The sequence below is a fragment of the Mercenaria mercenaria genome, chromosome 10 (genome assembly GCF_021730395.1).
Source record: "Mercenaria mercenaria strain notata chromosome 10, MADL_Memer_1, whole genome shotgun sequence".
Classification (NCBI taxonomy): domain Eukaryota; kingdom Metazoa; phylum Mollusca; class Bivalvia; order Venerida; family Veneridae; genus Mercenaria; species Mercenaria mercenaria.
This window is the reverse complement of record NC_069370.1, coordinates 74,365,487-74,390,906: the sequence shown is the minus strand read 5'-3', so window position 1 is coordinate 74,390,906 and position 25,420 is coordinate 74,365,487. Positions and strand designations below refer to the sequence as shown.

Sequence of the window (25,420 nt, the reverse complement as noted above, 5' to 3'; positions counted from 1 at the left end):
GCGGTGTAACAGATAGCGTTGTCACAAACGTTTACCTTGTGAGATCATACAGAACTGTTGCTACGATCAAATGAACACATCCACATCACTTTAAGTTCTTGAAGTCAAAATGGAAACAGAAATAATACTTTGAGAATCCATTGTCTGATATTATTACATAAACTCTTATACATTATGTATATATTGTGCAAGGGGACGCGGGAAAATCCTGTTAAGTATTTCATAGTTAGGTAGATTTTTCTGAAACTGCTGCCAGGAAAAAAGTAAAAAAGACACTGTAAATTAAATAACTTAATCGTATTGTTAGAACGCATTAAAGAAAAGAAATATTTATAAATGGTACAGTTGATTTTCAGAAGAAAATGCAACCGCTGCTAACTTACCGGGTATGGTCTGCGAAAGACGACAATGACCACAAACATAATCCACATGATATCTGTCTTCGAATACTGACACAAAAGCTACTGACACAAAAGCTAAAAACATGACAGTGGATTCTGAAGAACCTATTCGATGAACAGAAGAGAACTCGCGTTCGTGCCGTGAAACACTTGAGCAATTTGGATCCAAAGGTAACCGCTTCAAACGAAACCGAGTCTTCTACAGTGTAAAAAAATGACATCACCATCCTCTCCACAAAGGACAGAGATGTGCCGATCACATAAAAGTAGATGTTTATCGTGTTTTATGACATAGAGAAACAACAAGAAATGGCGTCGCATAGTGAAATCTGGTGTTACTCACCTTGTTACTACGGTTAAACAAATATCCTTATTTTTATAATGCATTTATATTAACTTTAAATTTAACATTAGGTAATTACATATGCCAATGTAGGTATAACGCATGTTTTTCGTGCTATAGCATCTTCAGACTCCCGGAGGATTGGTTGGTGCCCGAGCTCTGTAGGGCGAGGGTACCTATGTATTCCGAGGGATTCTGCTGATGTAACAAAATGAAACAAACGTTTGCTAATCCGTACATCTGCGCTCACCCTAATTGAGGTTATCGAGCAGGTTAGAGGTGGGGAGAGGGAGAGGATATATACTAAGCATAAAAGGTGTGAAAAGCTAAAAAAGGAATAAAGTGTCCATCAATTTCATAAAATGTTCTTGTATTTCTTTTTGAATAATTCGTTATATGGCTGTAATACGTTTACCCATGGCCACGAAACGCGCATACGTAAAAAGGTGTGTTAACAGCACGTGAGCGCGAGATTATCACTGTTATACATGTTTACTCAATTGTTAAAACACTCTCTTAATACGAGCGTTTTCCACGTAACTTTGGATCACCTCTCGTATATGCATACGTCCTCAATACAGCTGACAATCATTAAAATGAAACAAACAGAATTAGCCATTTTTTGTTGTTGTTTTTTCCGAACTGATCTTAAAAAATTGGACCTCGAAGAATTTCGCCTTAGGAGTCTAAGGGGAAATCACAGATGACACATTCGCGTACAAAAATACTACAGGATTCCTTATTAAGATTCACGTTTTCACATAACTAATACGTTATCAGTTATTATTTATTAAGCTATTTAATGATCGGAATACTCTGTTAAATAACTTGCAATATATCATTTATTGGACAATGACATATAAGCTTTTTAGGTCCAACACGCCTATATTTTCTGTATAAAATGGACAATATTCACAGACCTGCCACACATAGCTAGACCCATTGCAGAGTACAAATCATTACCTCCTTGTGAAGAATTATCCTAAAACTGACATAAAATGAACAGAAGAGTACGGATCATATATCTTCTAAGGGATATTTTTCCCTGTCACATTATCAAAACCAAAAACCTTGTATTACTATTCGCACTAAAACTGAGTTTTACTTCACCCGATTCAACCTTCTCTCTCATTTTTTCTACTTAAATGTCGAAAATACATCCACAATTAAATTTAAGCAAAGCAAGCCTTAATTATACCGTTGGGGCCAGCCCAAGTGAAAATTTAGTGTTACAATAAACTGTCCATCATTATGCCAGACCAGACTCAGTTGACATTTGGATACCGTACACACGGAAAAAACGTCCCGATTAGGTAAAAAATTGCCTGTATTTTCCTTCTAGCTTGACGGATTTGCATAAGATAAGGTGAGTCGAGGACAGCAGATTGTGTGCTTTCTTCCGCACAAAGCGTCTGCCATCAGTTCTCAGTATTTTTCTCAAACATTTCGCCAAATCTGGTGTACGGCAGACCCTGGCCACCCTGCAGATGGCTCATGCGCTTGTTCCCTTAGTGTAGTTAGGCCTTTTAAAAATGAATGGTTTTCGCGCGCAGCGTTTGACTGAGTGCACTTATATTACAACGAGTGAGGATCAGTGGAAAGTCAATACTTCTAAACATCTTCAAAGTCAATGTAGTTCAACTTGAAATGCACCTTGACTTAAAGCTATCGGATGTTTGTTTATCTCAAACTGAACGCTTTATTTATGTCACGATTTCGTTTATCCTATCCCACACAGTGAAAAGGTGACCTTGCACAGGTTAGATAACAGTAGCAGTATTACAGTATAAATACACCTGAAACCAAAACTTAACAATAATTTACCCGAGGAAATTTAGTTTACAATAATTGAAAACAAAAATGTTGAAATTAGCGGCGTTTTTGGCGTTTGTTGTCTGCAGCCGGGCAATGATTCAGTGCCCACACAACGCCTGTGATGCCATAGACTGTGCCCCTATGGACGACTGTAATGGAAGAGTAAATGAAAAAGGAGGTTGGTGCGGTTGCTGCGATATTTGTCTGACACAACTAGGTAAGAATTCAAACTGTACCAATAATTTTTCATCACTAATAACTACGTCTTTTAATTATCATATCCATTTTGTTTTTTTCTTGACCTCCCGTGTGTATGTGTGGTCGATGTAAATAAATATATGACAAATATTAAATACATAATGGTGTTTATCTCATTCTTGTTAAAACATGGTACAATTGAAATACTTAATTCTGCGTATCCGCATTACTTTTATTTCTAAAATCCCTGTCAGTTTTTTTTTTCTTTTATGACTATAAGCCCAATTATCATATTGGATCAGGAGACAATACTGCTGAGTTGTAATTTTCTGTTCCCCTTGGTTAATATCGTCCCGCTAATTCTTATCATCCTCACCAACAGGACCATCATTATCATTATCTGTATCCATACTAATGTCATCTTCCTCAACAGCAACAATTACAGCATCAACAGCAATAATAAAATCCTCTGAACCATAAACATTTATTTTCATTAACATTGTATCAACACCGCTCAAATCAAAATGTCATAACATTTGTTTCATCGTCATCGTCATCATCATCATCATCATCATCATCAACAACAACAACAACATCATCATCCTTGTCAATCAACCGACCAATCGATGTATATTACAGCTGAGGGTGACAACTGCATGGGAACGATGCTGCTTGGCGTTCCCTCGACGGTAGAATGTGCCGGCGGACTGGAATGTAACGTACATACAATGACGTGTACCAAAGTTGGTGAGTTGTCGAATCTACGAATCTTTCAGAATTCAGAGAAAAATGAGTGAATGAAATAACTAATATGTGTTTATGTAAAATTACATGTATACACTTCGCGTACATCCAAGCTTTAAGCGAATGTTAGTAAGGCAAACACATTGCCTCATTTTGAAAATGATGATGTCAAATTAAAAACGGGCTACGAAACATTAATGCTATGTCTTGTTTGGATCTTTTTAACAGTAGTTTATTCAAAAATGATAGTGTGTATCCCACTTTCTTTACATAAAAACTTTAAAGTTTGCGAAATTGCAAAAAAAAAGGAATAGTGAAGCATTAAATGTTTATTGAAGTTGTATTGATTATTGCAGGTGTCCAGCAAGCAGCGGATACCGCAGGTAAAACATGTTATATTTCTACATCAGTTTTGTCGGACCAAAAATAATTTTTAGTGAAGCAGAACTGCAAAATGATGTACTTAATTTGGCGCCAAAATATGCGTCGTAATTATTCAATGAGGAATTTCCACCCCACTCCCATCTCGCACACCCATACGAAAAAGTGTGTCTACACATTGATTAAGACGAAGCTGTTCCCCAGGTTCCGAGTCTCTAGAGTCTGTTCAAAACTACCAATTACTGTATGTAGTTTTTACCTAGTTAGTTGGTTTTTGTTTCTTTGGTAATGTTAATTCCTCGGTTTCATTGAGTATTTTTATTAGAGTAGCCATAAAAACAATGCAGTCTGTTTAATTTTATTTTCAGCCAATACTCCTTGCTTGAGGAAAAAAGAAGAGATTAGAAAATCACAAGAAAATGGGCTTCCCCTGATCGGTGTTACCGAGCCTCAATGTGATGAGAACGGAGAGTACGCCCCTGTTCAGTGCGAGGGATCCGTGTAAGTGCCTTACTGTATGATTGCTCTGTTTTATAACACAATATGGTACATTACCGAAAGCATCTTAACAGTGTTTAGTTAGTTCAGTTTCTTGCTTTAATTTAACCTGTAACTTGAACATTACAGCTGCTTCTGTGTGGATGATATGGGAACTGCCATTGAGGGTTACAAAGCTGGCATTGGTGAACTAGCCAATATGAATTGTCGTAAGTGAAAATAGTTTCTGTTAAAAAATATAATGGTTTTCTGATGCCTTTACTGGACACAGTTATTTACTTGCAAACCTTTTTTGTTGTTGTGTCAATTAGAGCAGTAAATGACTCAACATTCCTTTTTATCATAGCTGTAAACTTGTTGATGAATTAATTTCTTAATTTATGTGAAAGAAGCACATCGGTAGGCATCCATTGAAATATCTGAAATGTTCTGCACAAGACAAAAGTTTACATCCAAATATTTACATGCAATACGAGACTGTTGTTATGGTGCACTTACACATATTTTATGGACAGAATGTGCGAGGGATTTGGCTGCTTACATGAAAACTGGATTGATTGGCAAACTGTTCTTCTGTGACGATAATGGCAACTACAAGGCTGGCCAGGGCCCAGCTGCTACTACAACACAAAAGCCAATGATGTCCGGGGCTCAGACCGGAAGCGGAAGTGGAAGTCTACTAGCCGGTGTATTGTCAGGAACTAACGTTACAATGCCATCAGGTAAGTCTCAAAGAGTACGCAGATTTGCAAAAAATACAAGCACCTGTTACATGAATATGAAAAAGACAAAACCTCAAAGCGAGCTCCAGTTTACTATAAATAAGCTTCTGTTTTTCTTTCGAATTTAAGTTAGAGCAATCACATTTCACTTCCGCATAAAGCATAACGTGAAACGAACGAAATAACTATACTTCGCCAAGATTACGAATGTTCATCATATCTTGAAATACACATGTTACCGTAAAGCTCGCCTCTCGGCCTAGCTAATATCATATATTTTTAAAAAGTTTGACAATTTTCAAAGTTGTATATCTGAATAGTCACGATGCGCACAAAGACTGAAAGGCCGATATCACAAGAAACTGTTGATCTAACTGTGCTTGAAACCCTATTTAGACCAGATACCGGTATTTATTTTGCAGGCCAATGAAAATGCATTTGGATGTAAAATCTACACCCGCGTATAACCTTACATAAACGAAGAACGACAAGCAACGACTCTTTAGAGCAAGACCCTCCTTATTTCAACTTGATGACTTAGTTTTATGAAAATAAAAGATGTAAAATTTTATCTTAGAAACCAGAAGAAGGACCAGAAGCAGACGATTTGTTTGTTATTTATTGTCGGAAACGTAATCAGAATTTTTATGACTAAATACAAAAGTACAACCGTATAAACAACAATGTACATCAAAGTGAACATTTCCTATGGTTAACAAAACTGAGTTAGTTTGTAGATCCATGTCAAAACTCTAGCTACTGATTTGCTGACAAGGCCGACCAGTATCTATTTCAATAACGTTATATATTGTTTGTAGGCGCATGCTCAAAGGAATTGTTGTCAGCCCAGGGCAGTAACTTGTTAGGCACATTTGTACCAGAATGTGACGCAGACGGCAAATATATTCCAAGACAGTGTCAGGGTTCAGAGTAAGTAATTTGTCTACATTGATCTGCCAGTGTAGTGAAGTTTATTTTCCCAAGTTCAATTCAAGGTTACAAAACTGAGTTTGGAGAAAAGTATGATAATGCATATTTGCCATCGGTCTAATTCATTCAAGATTATTCAAGAGAGATGACTAATAAAATCCTCCAATTCTAGACTGGTCTCCAAATTTAATCTTATAAATATAAAACTCAGTACTCGAGACCAGTTTAGAATCGAATTTTGGTGAATTTCAAAAATTGTGCTCAGAAAGTCCTTAGAACAAATCAGATCCTTATAAAAATTGTGCTCAGAAAGAACAAATCAGATCCTCGTATTTTGACTGGTGTTCAAACAAAGCTTTATAGTCTCCTGTCTATGGTATGCCATGTTGTGAAATGTAACTTGACTGCCAAGCTGTGTACAAAACCTCGGCTTCTTTTGAAGATGTCGTGCGTAGTTGTAGGTTGTAAGATAATATATTAAGTGGTAATGAAGGGCAATGTAAGGGAATGCTGGACACTATGAAGAGCAATTTACGATAATTTATCATTTTATTCTTTCTCGTTCAAATGTACATGTAAATGTGTTATCGAATTTCGTTTTGATAGCGTTCAATGTTAGGTAATGGACACGTAAAGGCAATCGGCAAAGACCGTTTTCTTCATATGCGATTTCGGCTTTCTCCGTTCTTTTACGGAAAGTCATGTGATCTACGTCCAAAGAATGCCGAACTGCCGAACAAGAATACGTAAATATCGTGCACGTAATCACAGTCATTGCCCTACATTATTATATCTTTAATCGTTTGCTTACAGATGTTACTGTGTCAGAAAGGATGGTACCAAAATTGAAGGTTACTCCTCACCTATTGCCATGAAGGATCACGTGACATGTCGTAAGTTTATTTAGTTAAATAAATATTTCCGATATCTTCGAGCAAAGGAATTTTATATGCAGTATTTATGTATTATAAAAACACTTTCTCAACTGGCGCAACTGTTTGGAGATGTGTTTCATATACGGTCAACTTAATGTCGTTGCCCACAAAAGTGGGGCTGAACATTTCTATAATGGTTTCTCTTGTCACAGTGTTGAATAATAGAAATCCAATTTTACATACGCATATGGTCATTTTATGTTATTCAATGCAAATTCAATTTATTAGACGTCGATGAAATATCTTTTATAATATTCAAACAAGGAAGCTCTTTGGTATCAATACCTTATCAAATTGCTTCAAGATCAGTCTATGTGGAAACATTTGTGGAAACGTAGACTGATATATTTAACAAACGTGTATATATTTTATAGAATGCGCACGTGATAAGGATATGTATGCGACTATGGGAATTTTGGGTCGTATTCACACTTGCAGAGCAAATGGCAACTACCAGCAATACCAGTGTCTGGGCTCAGTCTGCTACTGCACTGATGATACAGGAACCAGACTAGGGGACCAGTCCGTATCCATTGGAAACATAAATGATCTGAAGTGTTAGGTAGGGACTAGTCCAGCCCGTATCCACTGGAATCAAGTTATTTAAAATGTTAGGCAAGGACAAGTCCAAATGCATTGAAAAGAAATGATCTGAAATGTTAAGTTGGGGCCAGTCCAGCCCGTGTCCATAGGAAACATAAATTATTTGAAATGTTAGATAGGGACCAGTCCAGCCCGTATCCATCGGAAACATAAGTTATTTGAATTGTTAGGTGGGGACCATGGAAACATACGTTATTTGAAATGTTAGGTGGGGACCGGTCCAGCCCGTATCCATCGGAAACATAAGTTATCTGAATTGTTAGGTAGGGACCAGTCCAGCCCGTATCCATCGGAAACATAAATTATTTGAAATGTTAGGTAGGGACCAGTCTAGCGAGTATCCATCGGAGGCATAAGTTATTTGAATTGTTAGGTAGGGACCAGTCCAGTCCGTATACACCTGAAACATAAATTATTTGAAATGTCAGATAGGGATCAGTCCAGCAAGTATCCATCGGAAACATAAATTATTTGAAATGTTAGGTAGGGACCAGTCCAGTCCGTATCCATCTGAAACATGAATTATTTGAAATGTCAGGTAGGGACCAGTCCAGCCCGTATCCTTTTGAAACAAAGTTTTTGAAATGTCAGGTAGGGACCATTCCGTGTCTTCGAAACAAATGATCTGAATTGGAAACATAAATATGCTTACATAAATGATGTGCTTTGTTAAACAGGGACAAAGCCTTATCTATTGGAAGCATATGTGATCTAAATTTTTGAATGACCTCAAAATGTCAACGTTAGGACAGTTCACTATCTTGTCGTCGCTTGATCAAGAACCATTTCAAGTGACAGCAGAAACAAGTTTTTAAAATATAGAAGATTAAACAACTATCAATTAAGCTACATGTTCATGTATACTAATGACTTTGAAATTCACATTATTTCCTCTTTTGAAGCTCGCGTTTAATTTTGTTGAACAGCTACACTAATTTTTTCTTGGGTAGTATGGTACGAGAAGAAAATCAATAAGTACTTTTTGTCAACAACATAAAAGAAAACATGTGAAATATACATGATATTTGTAATCATTCGAAACTTATGTTGTATAATTGTTTCCATTCCAGTCACTACTAAAGGGACGGCAACCATACAACAACGTTCAGATCTCCAGTTCATTGTTATCTGTTTTTGTACCTATTTTATACTAGACGTTTTTGTATTGTAATATATAGATTAAACAACTTACGGGTTATACAGTTTTTTCTTCTGTAATAAATGCCAGCCAGTTACATGCGGAGAGCTCTATGTTTATACAACGGTAGAAGATCAAACATCAATTCATTGATCGATCCGGGCTTGCAGAATACATAAAACAATCAGGGCAACGATATAAACTTCAAAGACCCGTTAAAAGGTTTGTCTAAGTGCATTCACACAAAATGCAAATGTATCAAGTATTGTCTTCAGTTTACGATGCTGGTATCCTTATCTTACACTATGTTCGTTGGAAGCTTCCTAAGTGGTTAGGGCCGCTGATTAGGAATAACTTGCCTCTACAACATCGTAGGTTCTAGTTTTACTATTTTCTTAGAGCATCAAGGTAATAAGCCATCCAGTTGACTAACGGAAGATCGATTGTTTTATCCGGTCCTTGGGCAAACATCCTTTTTTTCGATGTTATAAAACGTCCTGGTTCCGATGTTATAAAACGTTGTGGTTCTCAGGTAATAAAACTGAGATTTGAAGCCAGTTTCATGTTGGTTGTTTATGAGGGCAATTTCGAAATCGACTGGTCACATGACTGCATACTGAGACAGGTCTCCCAACCTAACCGTTGTTAGTTTGAAATTTAAACTTCTTTTTGAATGCTTGAAATATTTATATCTAATTGTATAAAAGCAAATCGGCAAAATTACATCAGTCTAGACGCATTATAAACTCAATTACAGCAAACTGATAAATTTCTCATTTGGATCAGGACGCCGCCATTCAGTACTGTAGACTGGTAGTTTTTGCTCAGACTTTGTCTGTTTAACGACTCATGGTTAACAGCCTTATTTACGGTACGTGTTATTTCCAAAACGTGAGTGTTTTAGTTTTACATGGTGTGGATTAATATGATCAAATATTTCTGAAGTCATGAGAGGTATTATTCACGAATATCAACATAAATAAAACCAACGCCAATATTACCATGTCTACAGTGGTGTATCAATAGTAAGGTTGTGCCTTACTTTCACCATGACCGTTATAGCCGGTTTCTTTACGAAATATAACTACTGGTCATCAAATTATCTTGTTGAACAACCTCTAAGAAATTCTGTCAAGATCTTGAATAAACAATAAAAAGCTTTATTTTTTATTATAATTGCAAACAATGAATTGCATGTATCCCTGTAGAAAACAAAGTATCGCTCACCCGACTCTGTCCTTACCCTAGATAACCTTGTTTCTACCTTGGCTAATTTCCACTGAAACAAACATTCTGACTACGTTTTTTTGAAATCAGGTATATCGAATTTCAATGATCTGACCAAGTAACCTAGTTTTTACCCAAGTGACCCAGTTACAAATTTAAACAAACACATATTCTGACCAAGTGTCACGAAAATAAGATAGAAAATGTGTCATCTCGAGTGTTAACAGCAGTTTTCTGTTATTTGACCTAGTGACTTAGCTTTTGACCTTGGATAATCTAGTTTCACTGATTTGGATTTCACAGAGGCAAACATTTTGACAAAGTTTTACGAAGATCAGTTATAAAATTAGGTCTCTATGGTATTAACAAGAATTTTCAATGATTTGACACAGTGGCCTAGTTTAAGGTATCCGATACACAAATAGGTAAAATTTCGATGTCTGGTAACCCCAAGTTTTTTTTGTGGGGGAGGGGGGTGGGGTTTGGTATCATTTGAAAGAGCTGTGTCTGCTGAACAAGAATTGATAAATAAGATGACCATATATAATATGCAAGAATCATTAAAGTCATGTTTTTGACTTCGAAATGATAAATTTTACACTGTTTTTACACTGTAATAACTGGATTTCTATTGAAGTATCATTGGAGACTGTAAAGTAAAAAATAATTCTATATCATATTTTATCATGTAATTTATATTTTCTTTTTCAGCAGACAATACACATTCTTATGATACCAAAATTATATGAGCTTACCAGGCAGCAGAATTTTATATATTTCAATAGTACTGTTATACAGAACTTGCCTATTTGTGGATCGGATACGTGAAGTCTCGGGTAACCCAGTCTTAAACCTTACGTAGATTTCATTTGAGAAAAACAGTTTGGTAAAGCTTATAAAGATCGAACAGATATTATGGACACGAATTTGTAGACACACATCCTGATGCAGTTTTATAAATATCGGATAGAAAGTCTAGCACCTAGAGTGTTATCTACAGTTTTTTCTATCATAAAACCTTGTGACCTAACTTTTGACCTTAGATGACCCACTTTCATCATACCTGATGTAGATTTCACATAGATACCTATTCTGACAAAGTTTTATAAATGTCAGACAGAAAATGTGGCATTTATTGTGTTACCAAGGCTTTTCTATTAATTGACCTATTAACCTAGATTTTGACCAGGTTAAAGTCAGACGGCATAGATTTCACAGAGGCACACCTTCTGACAAAGTTTTATAAAGATCGAGAAGGAAATCCGGCCTCTACTGTGTTCCTATGGTTTTTCTATTAATATGACCTAGTAACCAAGATTTTGACATTCGTTTCAAGCTTGAACTCGTATTCAAAGAGAAAAACATTCTGACAAAGTCTTATAAACATCAGGTAGAAAATGTGGTCTCTACAGTGTTATCAAGGATTTTCTATGACTTGAACTAATGACCTAGTTTTGACCCCAGATAACGCAACAATGACCTCACCCGGAACTGTATTGAGGGTAACATTCTGACAATAACTCTAGAGTGTTAATTGTCAAATCGCTGACGACGGCGACGGACGACGGTGGATCACAAAAGCATACATAGAGCATTTTGTGCTAAGGTGTGCTAAACATCCGTCTAAAATGCATTACCTACAACAGAAACAACAAATACAGTTTGTTTGTTTTTTAACATAAATACCGGCACTTTAAAACGAAAAGGTACGTATGTATATATCACAGCTATCTTTAAGTGAACACATTTTTCATATATTAATTTCCCCCTCTTATTATTCACTGTAATTAACTTCCATATCCTAAACTTAAACGCCGCTCGTGTCGAATTTAATCTTCCGTTCCTCTGGCATGACCCAAAGTGTTTCGATTCCTTTATCACACATGCTTCGAATAGCCGACAGTGTTTATCTACTTCTACATCTAAATAGAAAGCACTAGCAGTTTCTATATGAAACTGTCGTAATCTTGTATCTGTTTAATTTGGAACCATTGATGAGAATTTTACTTTTTCTTCTTTTTGCCGGACTTCTTTCCAGATTTTGCTCGTGAACTTTTTGCACTCTTTGATCTGCTAGATTTAGCGGATGACTTTGCACTGCGCGTTCTAGATGACGACGATCCGCGTGTCTTAGCAGCCTTTGGATCCACCTCATCCTTTGGTCGAGGAACATACTCTACTCGGTTTCCTTGACACTTTTTCTGAAGAAAAAAACACCTTAGTAATTAGAATGCCACAAGATAGTGGTGAACCTCACAGAACTTGAAAATATTTTGTGGATGTCGTCAAGGATGTAATCCTTTATAACGTGTTAGGATTGAATTAATGATTTTCTCTTGAATAAAATCATTTTCTTTTATCTTTCAGGCGCGTGTTAATATAACGCAAGGACCGCATTTGAATGCCAAACAACGACTTCATTCAACGGTTAAATCAGTTTGGGATATTTTGCATGAATAAGTTCGGAAACAGCATTCTAATATGCTTTTCTCTGTTAAAACAATCTTATGTTAGAATGACGTCACGTTAACGTGCGGTGACGTCAATGTTTTTGTTGCGACCAAGAAAGAGCGCTAAGCCTACTATATTCTGTCTACTGTTTTAGATTAAGGGCATATTAGAATCGAGATAATTTATACCAAAACCGTATTTTAACACTATTTATACACTCGGACGGTAATACGTCGTACAAATGATTTCACTCGGGCTGCGCCCTCGTGAAATTATTACGCCCGACGTATAACCGCCCATCGTGCATAAACAGTGTTAAAACACCCTTCTGTTATAAATTATTTCTTAAATTAATCTATTTGCTGACGACTCTCGTTTGTCGCGGCCTGAGAATTTAACATGTTTATAAAAGCTAGTACATATTTTGTATAGGTTGTCCGTGTAATGCACATGCATTTAAACGAATGTCATTAAATTATGTGAAATCTATAATGGTTATGTTTTCCAACTATTCTTCCGTGTCAGAAAAAGTAATTTTCCCAAACAAAGGGACAAGTACCGCTGAATCAACAAACAAATCGGAAACAGAAAATCAAGTTATTTTGAAGTACTGTGAAGAATACCAACTTATTTTGAACGTTTTGCTGATCATTGATTTTAGCAGGTTTATGACATCTGATTTTATCTTTGAAAGGACCTAGTTCGTCCATATACTAGATAACCTTCTCATTATTGTACGATTAAGCAAAGAGAATTGTTAACAGTCTGAAAACAATACACACACTATCGTCTGATTTGGGTTAGCGGGTTATCATCGATATGTTCAAGTAATTCTGCCAGTTCGGATAATTTTTTTCTACAATGTAGAATTTGATTAAACCTGTTGGGGTTTTTTTGTTTGTTTTTCTTTCGAAACCTAAAAGTCAAAAAGATATGGTCGCTTAATTGCTTGATGTTTTGTAAGACTGATTTGAAGAATTTGAATTTTTCCACAATGCAGATTTTACTGAAACCTTTTACAGTTTTAAATCAACATGGTTGTCTATTAGAGCTATATGGTGAAATAAAATGTAAAAGTACGTTTGCTTATAAATTATTTTTGAGATATTTGTCCATGACGTCAGAGATCCGCGCTGGTTTTAAGGCATCATTTGGAATACATTGTTGTTATCGTTTTTTGATACCTAGAAAGAAATACAGATGCCGTATTTATTTATGTACTCCTGGGATGACATTAAAGAGTTTGAGATTTCAACCTTCGACTTCCCCTTCAACGTCTCTTGCGAAGTTAACGTATGAAGTTGAAGTTCGATTAAAATTCCTTGAGATTTCAAACATTAGAATGAACCTTACTTCTTTTAATCCGCCCATTCAATTCATCCGTAATTATGATCGTTTTTTTCGTGCATTTTGATACTAATTGTCCGAAAGGGCAGGAATTTTACAAGAGGTTTTAAAAATGAAAAGAATGAAAATTAAATGAAAAAAAAAACATTTCAATTAATATAATCATCGCATGGATATTAGAGCGATTACCTAAAAAAAAAAAAAAAAAAAAAAAAAAAAAAAAAAAAAAAAAAAAAAAAAAAACAAAAAAAAAAAACACACGATAAAACAATGTGAACAATGTAAAAACTCGTTAGTGTTGCTCCAAACATTTAGGTTTTATATAAAATTATGTCAGTATAGTCAGTATACAATGCACGATTGTAAATCATACACGAGAGGAAATAAAAATGATTATTACATACCTAAAATTATTTTCCATTGGGTTTCAATGGACCGCGATCGTGCAATATTTTTCCATATCATGACGTTGAACGCTTTCATATCGGACTAGTCCCAATCCGTGACTCTAGTTACCTCCCCTGACGGTCCGTCCATTGCGAATCTCGTTTCTTTAGATTTTTGTTGCTATTGTGTATTTGTTTAATTTGTAATTTATGCAACATTTTGTTTACTTTTACACTTTGATAGGGTAGGGGTAGGGTAGCGTCACACCGAGTTTCAAGACTGACGTTCTTTGTAAAATGTAAGAATCAAAGGGGGAATTAACCCACAATGTCTCTCTGCCAGGCTCTGGTTCCATGCATTTAAAAAATGGAGTTATCCCATACGGCTAACAGGAAAAGTCTCTCATCATGATATCATAAATCTGAAATTGTCTGATACTTCAAAAGAATTTTCCGTCTTACTAGTACCATTTTATGTTTATAATTAAAACGCAATTGTCGTATTAAGTGTCCGACAGAAACAGATTGATTTTATTTGGATGTGAAAATAAAATGTTCCACCAAATGATAATCGCGCGTAATTATTTATTTTTCAAGTAAAATGACTGTCATGCCATGTGCCTCCATCCAGATTTCAGTCTTTGATGCCGAGTATGTGGATAGAGTAGATGTAAAAAGAATGAAGTTTCGACTTTCGTGATATCACATCTTCGGACGTTCAAAACTTCACTTCATACGACAAAAAGGCCCATCTGGTATAATCGATACCGCCTGGGGACACAAATATGCCGTAGAAGTTAAAGTTTGAACAAAATCTCAAAGTTTCTCAAAATCAGTTGATAACTTTATACTTCCAGGTTCAATTCAATGTGTTTAGTTAAAATCATTAGCCATACAAAACTTCATTATTCTTATACCTATTGATAGTGTTTCGCATCAAATTTAGTCTAATTATAAATATGGATAATCAAATAACTTAATAAGCAGAAATCCTGAAACTAAGCTTTTTATTTCGCATAGTAATAAAGCGAAGTCTTAGGCTTACGTGATATTACATGGAAAACTTTAGTAGCAACGTGTGATTTAAATAAAATACACGCATATCGGTGACGTTTTACCCAAAATATATATGAGAGACGTTGAAGGGGAAGGCGAAGTTTGAAATCTCAAACTCTCTATTCATAAGCAACACGTTTCTTCCGTATGCCATCTTTATTTTATGTTATCCGGATAAATTACGTAACGTAAGGAAATGTGCACAATTACGTTAAACATGCGTCAAATAAAACATTTCATTGAAACATGGTTAGTGTTGTGTTATTTCAATAATGACTTACATAAAATTGTATGTCGCAATTACCTGTAGTTGTATGGGTACGCGTACGACTATGAATTTTATTAAATATTTCAATAAACGCATACGATGTCTAAATCCAGAACCAAACGTGCACTTGCACAAAAAAAAACTAATTTTAATCTATTTGTGAGACAAATTTTAAAAATGCATCAAAAGTAACGTTACTCGTGCTCTGTTGATGAAAACAGATACTAGTTGCTACTGCTAAAATGCTTTTGCAAATGACTCAATATTTATAATACCTGATTGCAGATCCGACACTGTGTTGCTTCGGTCATTAATCCGACAAAGTCTCCGTGCAAACACTCCCGACAATATCGTGTCCCACACCATTTACACATGTATGTCTGAAACGAGAGTATAAGAGTATGTATAATAAGCAGTTGTTTGAAATATACTAGAGAGAAACCGAATTCAATTATTATCTGAACGTTATTTTTTCAGTTTACTTTCGTTTCTTTAGAGGATGGGTTGCGGGGTGGGAATGGTTATAGTAACTGTACATCTATTTGTAAGTTACTAGGGTCTTACTCTGACCATGTCAGACAATGAATTTTTGCATTATACCCCAGCTGTATATAATACTGTAACAGTACTTGATTCATTGTGCCATGCTGTGTTTCCCATTATAGCATATTCACCAGAAAACAGTTTATATACAGTGCTACATTGACATTACCAGGCTTTAACTTATAATAATTCATTTTATGAAAGATTGAAGCTTATCGAGTTCGCTCCTGGCAAAACCAGCACTGGTGTGATAGAAGGCATGGTCGCGAGTCCAGGGGGACTAGTACCCACGACCTACGGGTTGAGTGGCTAACACTTTAATCAGGCTTTAATGATGCTAGAAGATACCATGTACGTTCCTCTATAAATTATTTCATGCAAGAGCCAGGACCTGTGTAGAACATCCGGCATTCCGCCTCTGAGGATTATCACACCTACAGCAACGTTTTATTATACCCAGAGGGCATTTGGTACATGGGCCATGCCCTACACAAGGGTAATATCAAAACTTCTTATATGGAAAAGAACTTGAGAAGCAGATCACATTCAGACAGTCGCCTGTTTTCTCTTATAAGTATATATTACGGTTTAATTAAATACCGAGTGGAAGATTTAATTGAATGACATTGCGCAGTTTTACCTTGGTTTATTTAGTAACGCCGCATTAATTAACAATAAGGCTAGTTTCGTTCACAAAAGTATCATGTAGCTTAAAACAAAAGAAAATTTAAATCACTAACCGTATTAGTTGTAGTACAGCCCCACCTACACATCTTGTTTCAATCCGTTTCAGTACGATACACATAAATCACAAGTTGTTAAACTTTCATATAAACCATTTAATTTATTGAATTCATTCATATTCCAAAAGTTTATTTGCATTCATATTTAATATTATGTACACAATATTTGTCAAACAAATACTAATGCAATACGGTCGATCTTATTGTTAAAGGTTTAAGATCGACGAGAGCTGACATATTTCACTTAACAACGACATGTAAACAATCGTTTCCAACTAACTTCAACTGACGAGCGTATTACTGTCTTCTGTTACATTGATTTTCGATTTTTCAAGTGTAGAGTGTCATCAACGTTCTTTAATAAAACCGAAAATAAGATAAACGACTTAACAAGTGAAGTGAAATTCAATGGATTTTTAATAATAAATAATTTAACAGATATACAGCAACAATAGGAAGATGAGAAATACAATCATTGTCGATCGGATAGAAAGCTTAAACGTGTGCGCGGATTATTGATTTTAATAGAATTTAATAATATTTTGGGTTTGAAAGTCTTATCAAAATGGTAATCATGTATACATTTCAAATATATTCTTAATTTCATCAAATATATTAAGGTTTGTTAACTGGGTACATGTAAAAAAGTAATTCGAATATAAAATTTGTTAATTTCATTTAGAACACAAAAGCTGCTTATTCCGACATAAATCAAACTTGTACTAAAGACCAAAGCTGAAAACACTACTGTGAATAGTAATTTATATTAAGTAAAAAAAGACTCAACTTTCGTCTTGTCAGTATTTCACTACATAAAAAAACTTTCAAAACATGTTGGATAACAAACAGTGCAGCGAAAATTCCTTTGTATAAATCTGTTGAAAGCAACGGATTGACTTTTTGCTAATTGTATTGCATCCATTAAAACTTATGTTAATCCCTAATGTAGAAAAATGTTTGACATGTGAGCTTAACTTCGACACGTTTAACTTGCATAAGCCAGCGAACCTCAATTTAAAAGATTTAGTTTTAAGGCACAACGACAAAATAAAGGTCGTGTCTTTTCAAAGGCCGTAACACATTAAAGAAATATAAAGATGTTGATACTTCCGTGCTACCGTATATAATACAGTTAGATATTAGACTTAGTCTAAGGCACTAACGCACATACACAGAACAGCCATTTTGACGCCCGCAAGCGGGCTCGACAAAGTAGCTTTAGCACGAAACTAAACGTAAATGACAGTTTAGCGTAATTGCCCGACGGTCCACCAGTATCTGCACTTTGATGATCTTTCAGTCCTGTTATGTTGGTCATTAGCGTAATGAACGGGCCGCTGGCTTTTACAAAAAGCTAACCTTGTGATATATATACGGCTACAAGACCTCCGCAATATATGCCTGAAGTTCTAGATCAGAGGAGGAAGTAAACTTTAAAATTTGTTTGGAGTATGTGTGTTGCAGTTGGGAGTGTAATGTGGCGGTGTGTGGGATTGAGGGTGCTTTTTGCGGCGATGGTGACGGAACACTAAGGCCCAAGAAACTAACTGAAATGAGGGTAATGTGGATTGTTTCACTGCTAAAAATGTCTAATCACCACGCTCCTGTATTCAAAGTTAGAAGTCATATTTATTCGAGAGTAGGTGTCGGAGGTGGGGTTCAATGTGGCAGTGCGTGGGGATTGGGGTGATGATAATGTGGCCGCGGTGCTGGAATACTAAGGCATAATAAACCATTGGGGGTGGGGGGAGCAGTTTATGTGGTTGTTTGGGAAGGTTAAACTGTCATCCTACCATCACAATTCTACTACCCTACAATATCGTCATACGACTATCGCCGTTCTAATATCCAACCATCCTACTGCTGTGCTACATAATCGGGCGATTGGCGATGGTAGGAGAATCCGAAGATAGCAGATAATATTATGTATATGCACATTCTTTATTTACTAAGGTTATCATCAGGTGCGCGAGACAAGTTACTTTTTAACTGAAATTTATATCTGTGTCCTGTATTTTCTTATTTTAAAAACTTTCCTTCATTTGAAATATTTTATTTGGTAAAACAATTATGCATATCCCTATATTTCATTCTACAGCTCCACAAGTGCAATTCATTGCCGTTCTCGACCACAGTCTAATCAACGTCGGCATTGGACAGACAATCATTTACAACAAAGTACTGCATAACGATGGCAATGCCTACAGACTTCATACAGGTGTGTTCACTGTTCCGTACAATGGGGTTTACATATTTACAAATTTTGTTAGTGAAAGTTTACTTCAAAGTTGTGGTAAACGGGCAAAATGAAGAGGACACAGAAGGAGAATCCCTAGCGATAATGATCAAGGCATTAATTCAAAAAGCAGGCAATGCTGAGTTATGGTTCTTGTACACCTGCCCTTTTTCAACTGTTTTGGAGCTATGACGCGGGAAAATATGTTAAGAGCTCACGGACGGACAAATTAACACACAGAGGCACGCACGAACGGAGACCATTACTACATCCGCTTCGCCTTTCGGCAGGGGAAAGTTAGCATAATGTTAGGAATATTAAACACAACTGATATAACATAAATAAATTTTCACAACAAGGCCCAGTTGGTGCAGGTGAAAACTGGAAACTAATGAACAGGTACGATAACTACTTAATATAAATCTCACATATTCTTTTATGTATCATCGTCAAGATTTATGTTACTCTTGAAACTAACAGAAAAGTTATGTGAATAATACAGTTTAAAAGAAAAAGCGAGTTCCTACAAGCAAATGTACGAATATTGAACTTTCAACCTCTCCAAACAGCAAATCTAAGTTCACTTAGTAGAAGTACTAGTATTAACCGTTAACACTACTTATAAAGATAGCAAGAGTCCGGTATTAGTCTAAGTAGCTCATTCGCATACTAAAAATAGCATTCGTATAAATTCCTTTTCTCGCAAACTTTTTTTTAAAGTAATGTTATCTTCTAACAACTTATGTACCAATGACAGTCCAAAGTCTGGCCGCAACGTGACACTGGTGTGAACAGCTTGACACAGAAGCTCAGGAAACAATATGATTGTGTAGAATATTTTGTGTCGTAGTCTTTCACGTGTTAAGCAGCATTTTTCAAAACTATCAAAATAAGACCTGATTTATAAGCACCTTGGGTGGCGATGACAGAATTTTAGATCTAGCGTTTTATTAAGATATTTCATGTAAAATATGATGATTTTCAGGGACGTCATCTGAATCTTAAATCTGAGGAAGGATGGACGACGGGTACACCTTGTCCACACTTTAGCTCAAGTGAAAAGCGCCAATACAAAGCCTACACAAGATGCATCTCCCATTTTTACCGAATTTCTAAGCATAATATTACTACCATTGGTTTTGATAGAACAAGTATGTTGTCAAAACTCTCGGGAGTGCAACAGGTGATACAAACCGAACAATTACAAGTACGATTGTCGAAACAAAAACTTCTCTTCTTGCTGAAAAAACTCACAGTCTATAATGATAAAATGACTAACCATCGCTTACTTAAAATAATCAGATTTACAAGATTTCAAATAAAAGATTGATATTTTAAATGCTTATTTACCCTTGACAATGTCTACAGAAAGAATTCCAGACAGTCGAATTAAAGAAGCTAAGGAGACTTTTTAAGGCGACATAATTGTACGCAGTTAAATACAACAATGTGTTTACAGGTTTGGGTCTTTAGTCATCCAAAATTAAATGTAATTAATCTGAAAATAGCGAACACTATGGTATTCTTATTGAATGCTTTTCGGTTAATAGTCAAAATTATTGACCGAGACCATGCAACGTTTCTTTACGTGACAGAACAAAAGAAAATTTTAACATTTTGCAGTTTAAGTCTAGATTGCATAATTATGTGGACTGTATGTATATAGACTGTATGTATACAGTATAGTAACAAAAAACAAAGTCCCATAACTATGCAGAATATTTATCTAAAAGAATGCAACATGCACCATGCACAACTAGGGTTGGTACTGATCACTTGTGTGAAGTTTCATTAAATTGTGTGTAAGGGTTTGGTAGATTAGGCACGCACAAGATTGCATATGCAGACTGTATGTACATAGTATGTTAACAAGAAACAAAGTCCCATAACTCTGCAATTTTTGTCGCTGAAAGAACCTAACATGCCCCATGCACAACTACTGTTGTTACTGATCACTTGTGTGAAGTTTCATTAAACTGTGTCAAGGGGATGAGGAGAGATGGTGCGCACAAGATTGTGTCTATGTATACAGTATAGTAACAAAAAAACAAAGTCCCATAACTCTGCAAATTTTTTTCTGAAAGAACCTAACATGCCCCATGCACAACTACTGTTGTTACTGATCACTTGTGTGAAGTTCCATTAAATTGTGTCAAGGGGATGAGGAGAGATGGTGCGCACAAGATTGTGTCTATGTATATAGTATAGTAACGAAATAACAAAGTCCCATAACTCTGCAAAAAAAATTTCTAAAAGAACCTAGCATGCCCCATGCACAACTACTGTTGCTACTGATCACTTGTGTGAAGTTTCATTAAATTGTGTCAAGGGGATGAGGAGAGATGGTGCGCACAAGATTGTGTCTATGTATATAGTATAGTAACAAAAAACAAAGTCCCATAACTCTGCAAATTTTCTTTCTAAAAGAACCTAACATGCCCCATGCACAACTACTGTTGGTACTGATCACTTGTGTGAAGTTTCATTAAATTCTGTCAAGAGGATAAGGAGAGATGGTGCGCACAAGATTGCGTCTACGGACAGACGGCCAGACGGACAGACAGACAACCTGAAACCAGTATACCCACCCTTACAACTTTGTTGTCGGTGGTACAATAACATTCAAATCATCGTATATGATAGAAGAATTATCTTGTTAAAACATACTCGAGTTGGTACAAGAGGTGATAACAAGCGAACAGCTATAAGCACGACTGTCGCAGCAGAAACAAATACATTTGTCGTTTTCGGGTTTACATGACAACTTACAACACTTCGAATGACAAATGTATGTTTGCCCTTTGTGGTGTCTGCACAACTGTCGCTACTGAACATTGAAGTACACTTTTTCAGGCATCATAATTGTACGCTGTGATATAGAACATTATTACGTGTTTTTCAATGAATTATCTAACTGTTTGAGAGAAATATATCTGATATTTTCACAGTGAAAAATATCAAATATATTTTTCACTGGTGAGAAACTACGAAATGGGTAAATTTAGTCAAAATGTGAGATAAAAAGAAAATAAGTTTGCTTAATATGTAACATCAAAATCTCCTTCACTCATGAACATCATATCTTACATTACTCGTGGCTATGCCACTCGTGAAAATATTGCATCTAATGTTCACTCGTGTACTGACACATATTGCACATGCAACTTGCCCTATGTAAAATAGGCGTCATGTTTGAATCAGTACAAGCCTGAATTTTCGAAACAAGTTTGATCACAAACGCGTGTGAGTAAATCTGTTTGTTAACCACAATATGGCGAGTATTGAATACTCTCACAACGTAAAAATGCAAAGTTTATATATTAAGACACCAAAACAAAAAAGAAATAATTGAAACATACACAATTTGCTTTCACTGCATACACTTCTTTGTCCACGCCAATAAATCCTCTTTGTCCAAGTCGATTAATCAAGTTAACCCTCCCTTGCCCACGGCAATTACTCAAGTGACCTTTCCTTGCCTTGGCCTATAAATCGAGCATTTTTAGAGATTTAAGGCGATAAAATGAAAGAAAATCGAAAATTATGTTCGATTTCTTTCAACAGTTATATGTTTTTATGGACTAGGGGTATTTTATGACAAAGTGCTAAGGAATATAATCACTGCTGGCAGTTTGCCCTTGTTCGCACCCCGCTGTCCATGCTAATTAATCAAGTTACACCGGTAAATGAAGTAGCATTCCCTTATCCACGCTGATTAATACAGTAATCCTTCCTTGTTCACGACAATTAATCAAGTACCCATCTCTTCTCATCGCTGATTAACTTCAAGTTTACCCTCCCTTGTCAAACTTAACATCGCTTAAAACAAATATCTTGACAACAACTTAATTGCATGCTATGCTCGTGCATTATATAAATTAAATGTATATGTTTGATTCTACAAAAAAAAAACCGATGGAGACGAAAGCTTTAATAGTAACTAACATGCGTCTTTGTTGTCGCTTCATCACATCACATCTGTGAAGGTTACTCGAAGCCTAAAATCAAACAAGACAGAAGAACATGCATTTTCGAAAGTTTTGTGTAGTTTTTGTGTCTGTGATTTACTGTGTGTCTGCGAAACCACCGAGGAATCTTAGCCAGCAACTTGAGGCGTTCGAAAAGCGGCTTTCAAGACTTGAAAATAAGTGGGAACAACTGAAAAAGTTCCAAAGTAGTTTTGAAGTTTCAAGAGCGAAGCGTTTGGCAATGGGTATGATTTTTTCTCGTTTTTTAAAATTATATTCGAACCTACAAACTATTAGCTTATAGTATTTAATTATCTATTTATTTCTCAATGATTCCTTTTTGAAAATAAACAAAATTAGAGCTACCAAATACCCCTAGACGCTATTTCTATACAGAGAAAGTAAATTGGTAAAATCAAGATCAAACTTCAATCTTCAAATGAGACTAAGTTCCAAGGCAGGTCAGAAGTTTGGAAAGCAAAAAGTTAAGAAGTTTGTATGTGCTTTAATTACAAATGAATATCAAAGTAAACTACAACTGGAATATTTGTCTACTTAGAGAAACTCATGTATTTTATCAAAATCGTGAACTGATTGGTTTTATCAGAAATGATGCACTACTATTAACAACATTGTGAAAGTACTTAAAGATATCGTTAGACACTCACAAATACGTAAATATTTCTTGCTACTTTAGAATCTTCCATACTTCAGCTTTGAAAATACTGATCTAAAAGACTCAAACGTTTCTTTCGTATATTTCTTTCATATGTAAAAGGGAAAATGTATCATTCCTTCTTTACAACATACAAATGGGACAAATCATCATTTATAACAAAGTACTTCATAACGATGGCAACGCCTACAACAATCATACCGGTGTGTTCACTGTTCCGTACAATGGAGTCTATATATTTACAAATTTTGTTGGCGAACTTCACGAAAAGGAAGTTTATCTCAAACTGGTGGTAAACGGACAAAATGAAGTGGATTCAGTTGCAGAAGGAGTAACTCCCAGCCATAATGATCAAGGCGGTAATGCGGTCATTCTGAAATTAATAGCATGGATGTCAGTTTGGATTAAAACCTACGATGTTGGCAATACAGAAATAGATGGTGGAGCTAATTTTCTCTATAATTCTTTTTCAGGAGCTTTACTTTACGGCGAGTAAGACTGGACCTTGCAGAAACTAACATTTACAAATTTAGCAGTTATCTTTAGGACAACTAAATAAACAAATTTATCGGTGACAACTTTATGCATGCACAAGACTTTATGTAACTTTACCGCCTTCGAAATAGCTGATAAAGGTGTATTTATGTTCATTATGTTGCTTGTCTTTGCTATCATTTTAATGCAGCTTTGCTTACTGAATGACACTCTGTGTACGTTACCGAGCGAGCAAACAGAGCGAACCGAGCGCAGAAAATGAACTGTTAGGATATGCCATTCTTTAGCGTGGGTAACTTTCATCACAAAAAAAAATGTCTTTGGCAACTATACATGCAACAAAATATACACCTGGCATAGGGCAAATTTACTACTGGGTTTTTAAGTTAAACACAGCAATTTCTACAAACGGTTTATGCAACTATTAGTAGCCTCTATGACTTTTACATTTTGTCCATCAAATTATGACAGTGTGCTATATGCACAAGGAAGGCTAGTATCTAAAAGGTCATCAGCACACTCAGCCGTCAAGTTGTCAACATTACCTGCATATACTTCAAATAATTAATCTGAATAACTTTACACTTGCTTAATTTAGGTTATCAGTAGTGGAAAGTTTTACGATCATGCAAGAGTAAGACAGTGGTTTCCAAAAGATGTCGTCCAAGGAATTAGTATAATTAATATTTTAAAAGACCCTTGACAGACGGCAGTATTATAGGGACTAGATCCTTTAAAACTTTAATCACACAGACCTTGAAGCAAGGAAGCTAGCGCGAGTCACATGGTATTGTGTTATGGTGACCTTTACCCGACCTTCCTGCCCCTCGAGTAATTCAAAAATCTTTCGATGAAAAGGCAGTCTTATTCTACAAGCTAAGCATAGCTGGACCCCTATGAACCACTGATGCCCGCGGTTCCACACTGACACTTGAGCTAATGGGTCAGGATCTTACGTGCGACATATCGTCTTCTTATGATGAACAGTAATGCCATTTTGCTTCAAATTCGCTTAAGGAGCAACCGTGGTTAAAGTCACAGACTTCAAATTAATTGATCCTCATCGCCGTCGGTTCGAACTTCCTCACGGGATATAAAAATCTTTCACGTGAGAAAGCAATCTAGTTCAGGTTTACGGAAGGCCGATGGTTCTATCCAGGTGCCGACCAATGCCTGGAATAAAAGACGTTTTTAACTTAAAAGATCTATATCACAAGCGGGTTTTCGGACCCAGGTGATGGAGGGCAAGTAATTCGAAATCAGCGACCTAAACCACTCAGCCACAGAGGCTCCTTCAACCGGTTTTGTTTTTGTTT

The 25,420-nt window shown here is 35.9% G+C and overlaps 2 protein-coding genes across 2 annotated transcripts; one reads left to right on the top strand and one right to left on the bottom strand.

Moving 5' to 3' along the window:
* Positions 1-2,521: 2,521 nt before the first annotated feature.
* LOC123561273 (thyroglobulin-like) lies at positions 2,522-9,871 on the top strand. Its single transcript, XM_045353522.2, has 10 exons — positions 2,522-2,776; positions 3,397-3,504; positions 3,858-3,884; positions 4,251-4,383; positions 4,510-4,589; positions 4,896-5,102; positions 5,921-6,032; positions 6,846-6,925; positions 7,342-7,529; positions 8,641-9,871. Exons 1-9 carry the CDS (start codon positions 2,605-2,607, stop codon positions 7,527-7,529), a joined length of 1,107 nt encoding a protein of 368 aa, XP_045209457.2. The 5' UTR covers positions 2,522-2,604; the 3' UTR covers positions 8,641-9,871.
* LOC128546246 (uncharacterized) lies at positions 9,853-17,058 on the bottom strand. Its single transcript, XM_053516505.1, has 3 exons — positions 16,727-17,058; positions 15,719-15,823; positions 9,853-12,136 (listed from the first exon to the last, which is right to left on the bottom strand). The coding sequence occupies exons 1-3, from the start codon at positions 16,757-16,759 to the stop codon at positions 11,939-11,941; spliced, it is 336 nt and encodes a 111-aa protein (XP_053372480.1). The 5' UTR covers positions 16,760-17,058; the 3' UTR covers positions 9,853-11,938.
* Positions 17,059-25,420: the final 8,362 nt, after the last annotated feature.

Bases quoted from the DNA above. Each gene is read 5' to 3' on its own strand.
- LOC128546246 (XM_053516505.1), bottom strand. From the start codon at position 16,759: ATGTGTAGGTGGGGCTGTACTACAACTAATACG. The intron at 15,824-16,726 runs GTTAGTGATTTA...CTCTCGTTTCAG, and splicing joins GCTGTACTACAACTAATACG to ACATACATGTGTAAATGGTG. The intron at 12,137-15,718 runs GTATTATAAATA...TTTTTTCTTCAG, and splicing joins AGTGTCGGATCTGCAATCAG to AAAAAGTGTCAAGGAAACCG.
- LOC123561273 (XM_045353522.2), top strand. From the start codon at position 2,605: ATGTTGAAATTAGCGGCGTTTTTGGCGTTTGTTGTCTGCAGCCGGGCA. The intron at 4,590-4,895 runs GTAAGTGAAAAT...TTTTATGGACAG, and splicing joins ACTAGCCAATATGAATTGTC to AATGTGCGAGGGATTTGGCT. The intron at 6,033-6,845 runs GTAAGTAATTTG...GTTTGCTTACAG, and splicing joins AGACAGTGTCAGGGTTCAGA to ATGTTACTGTGTCAGAAAGG.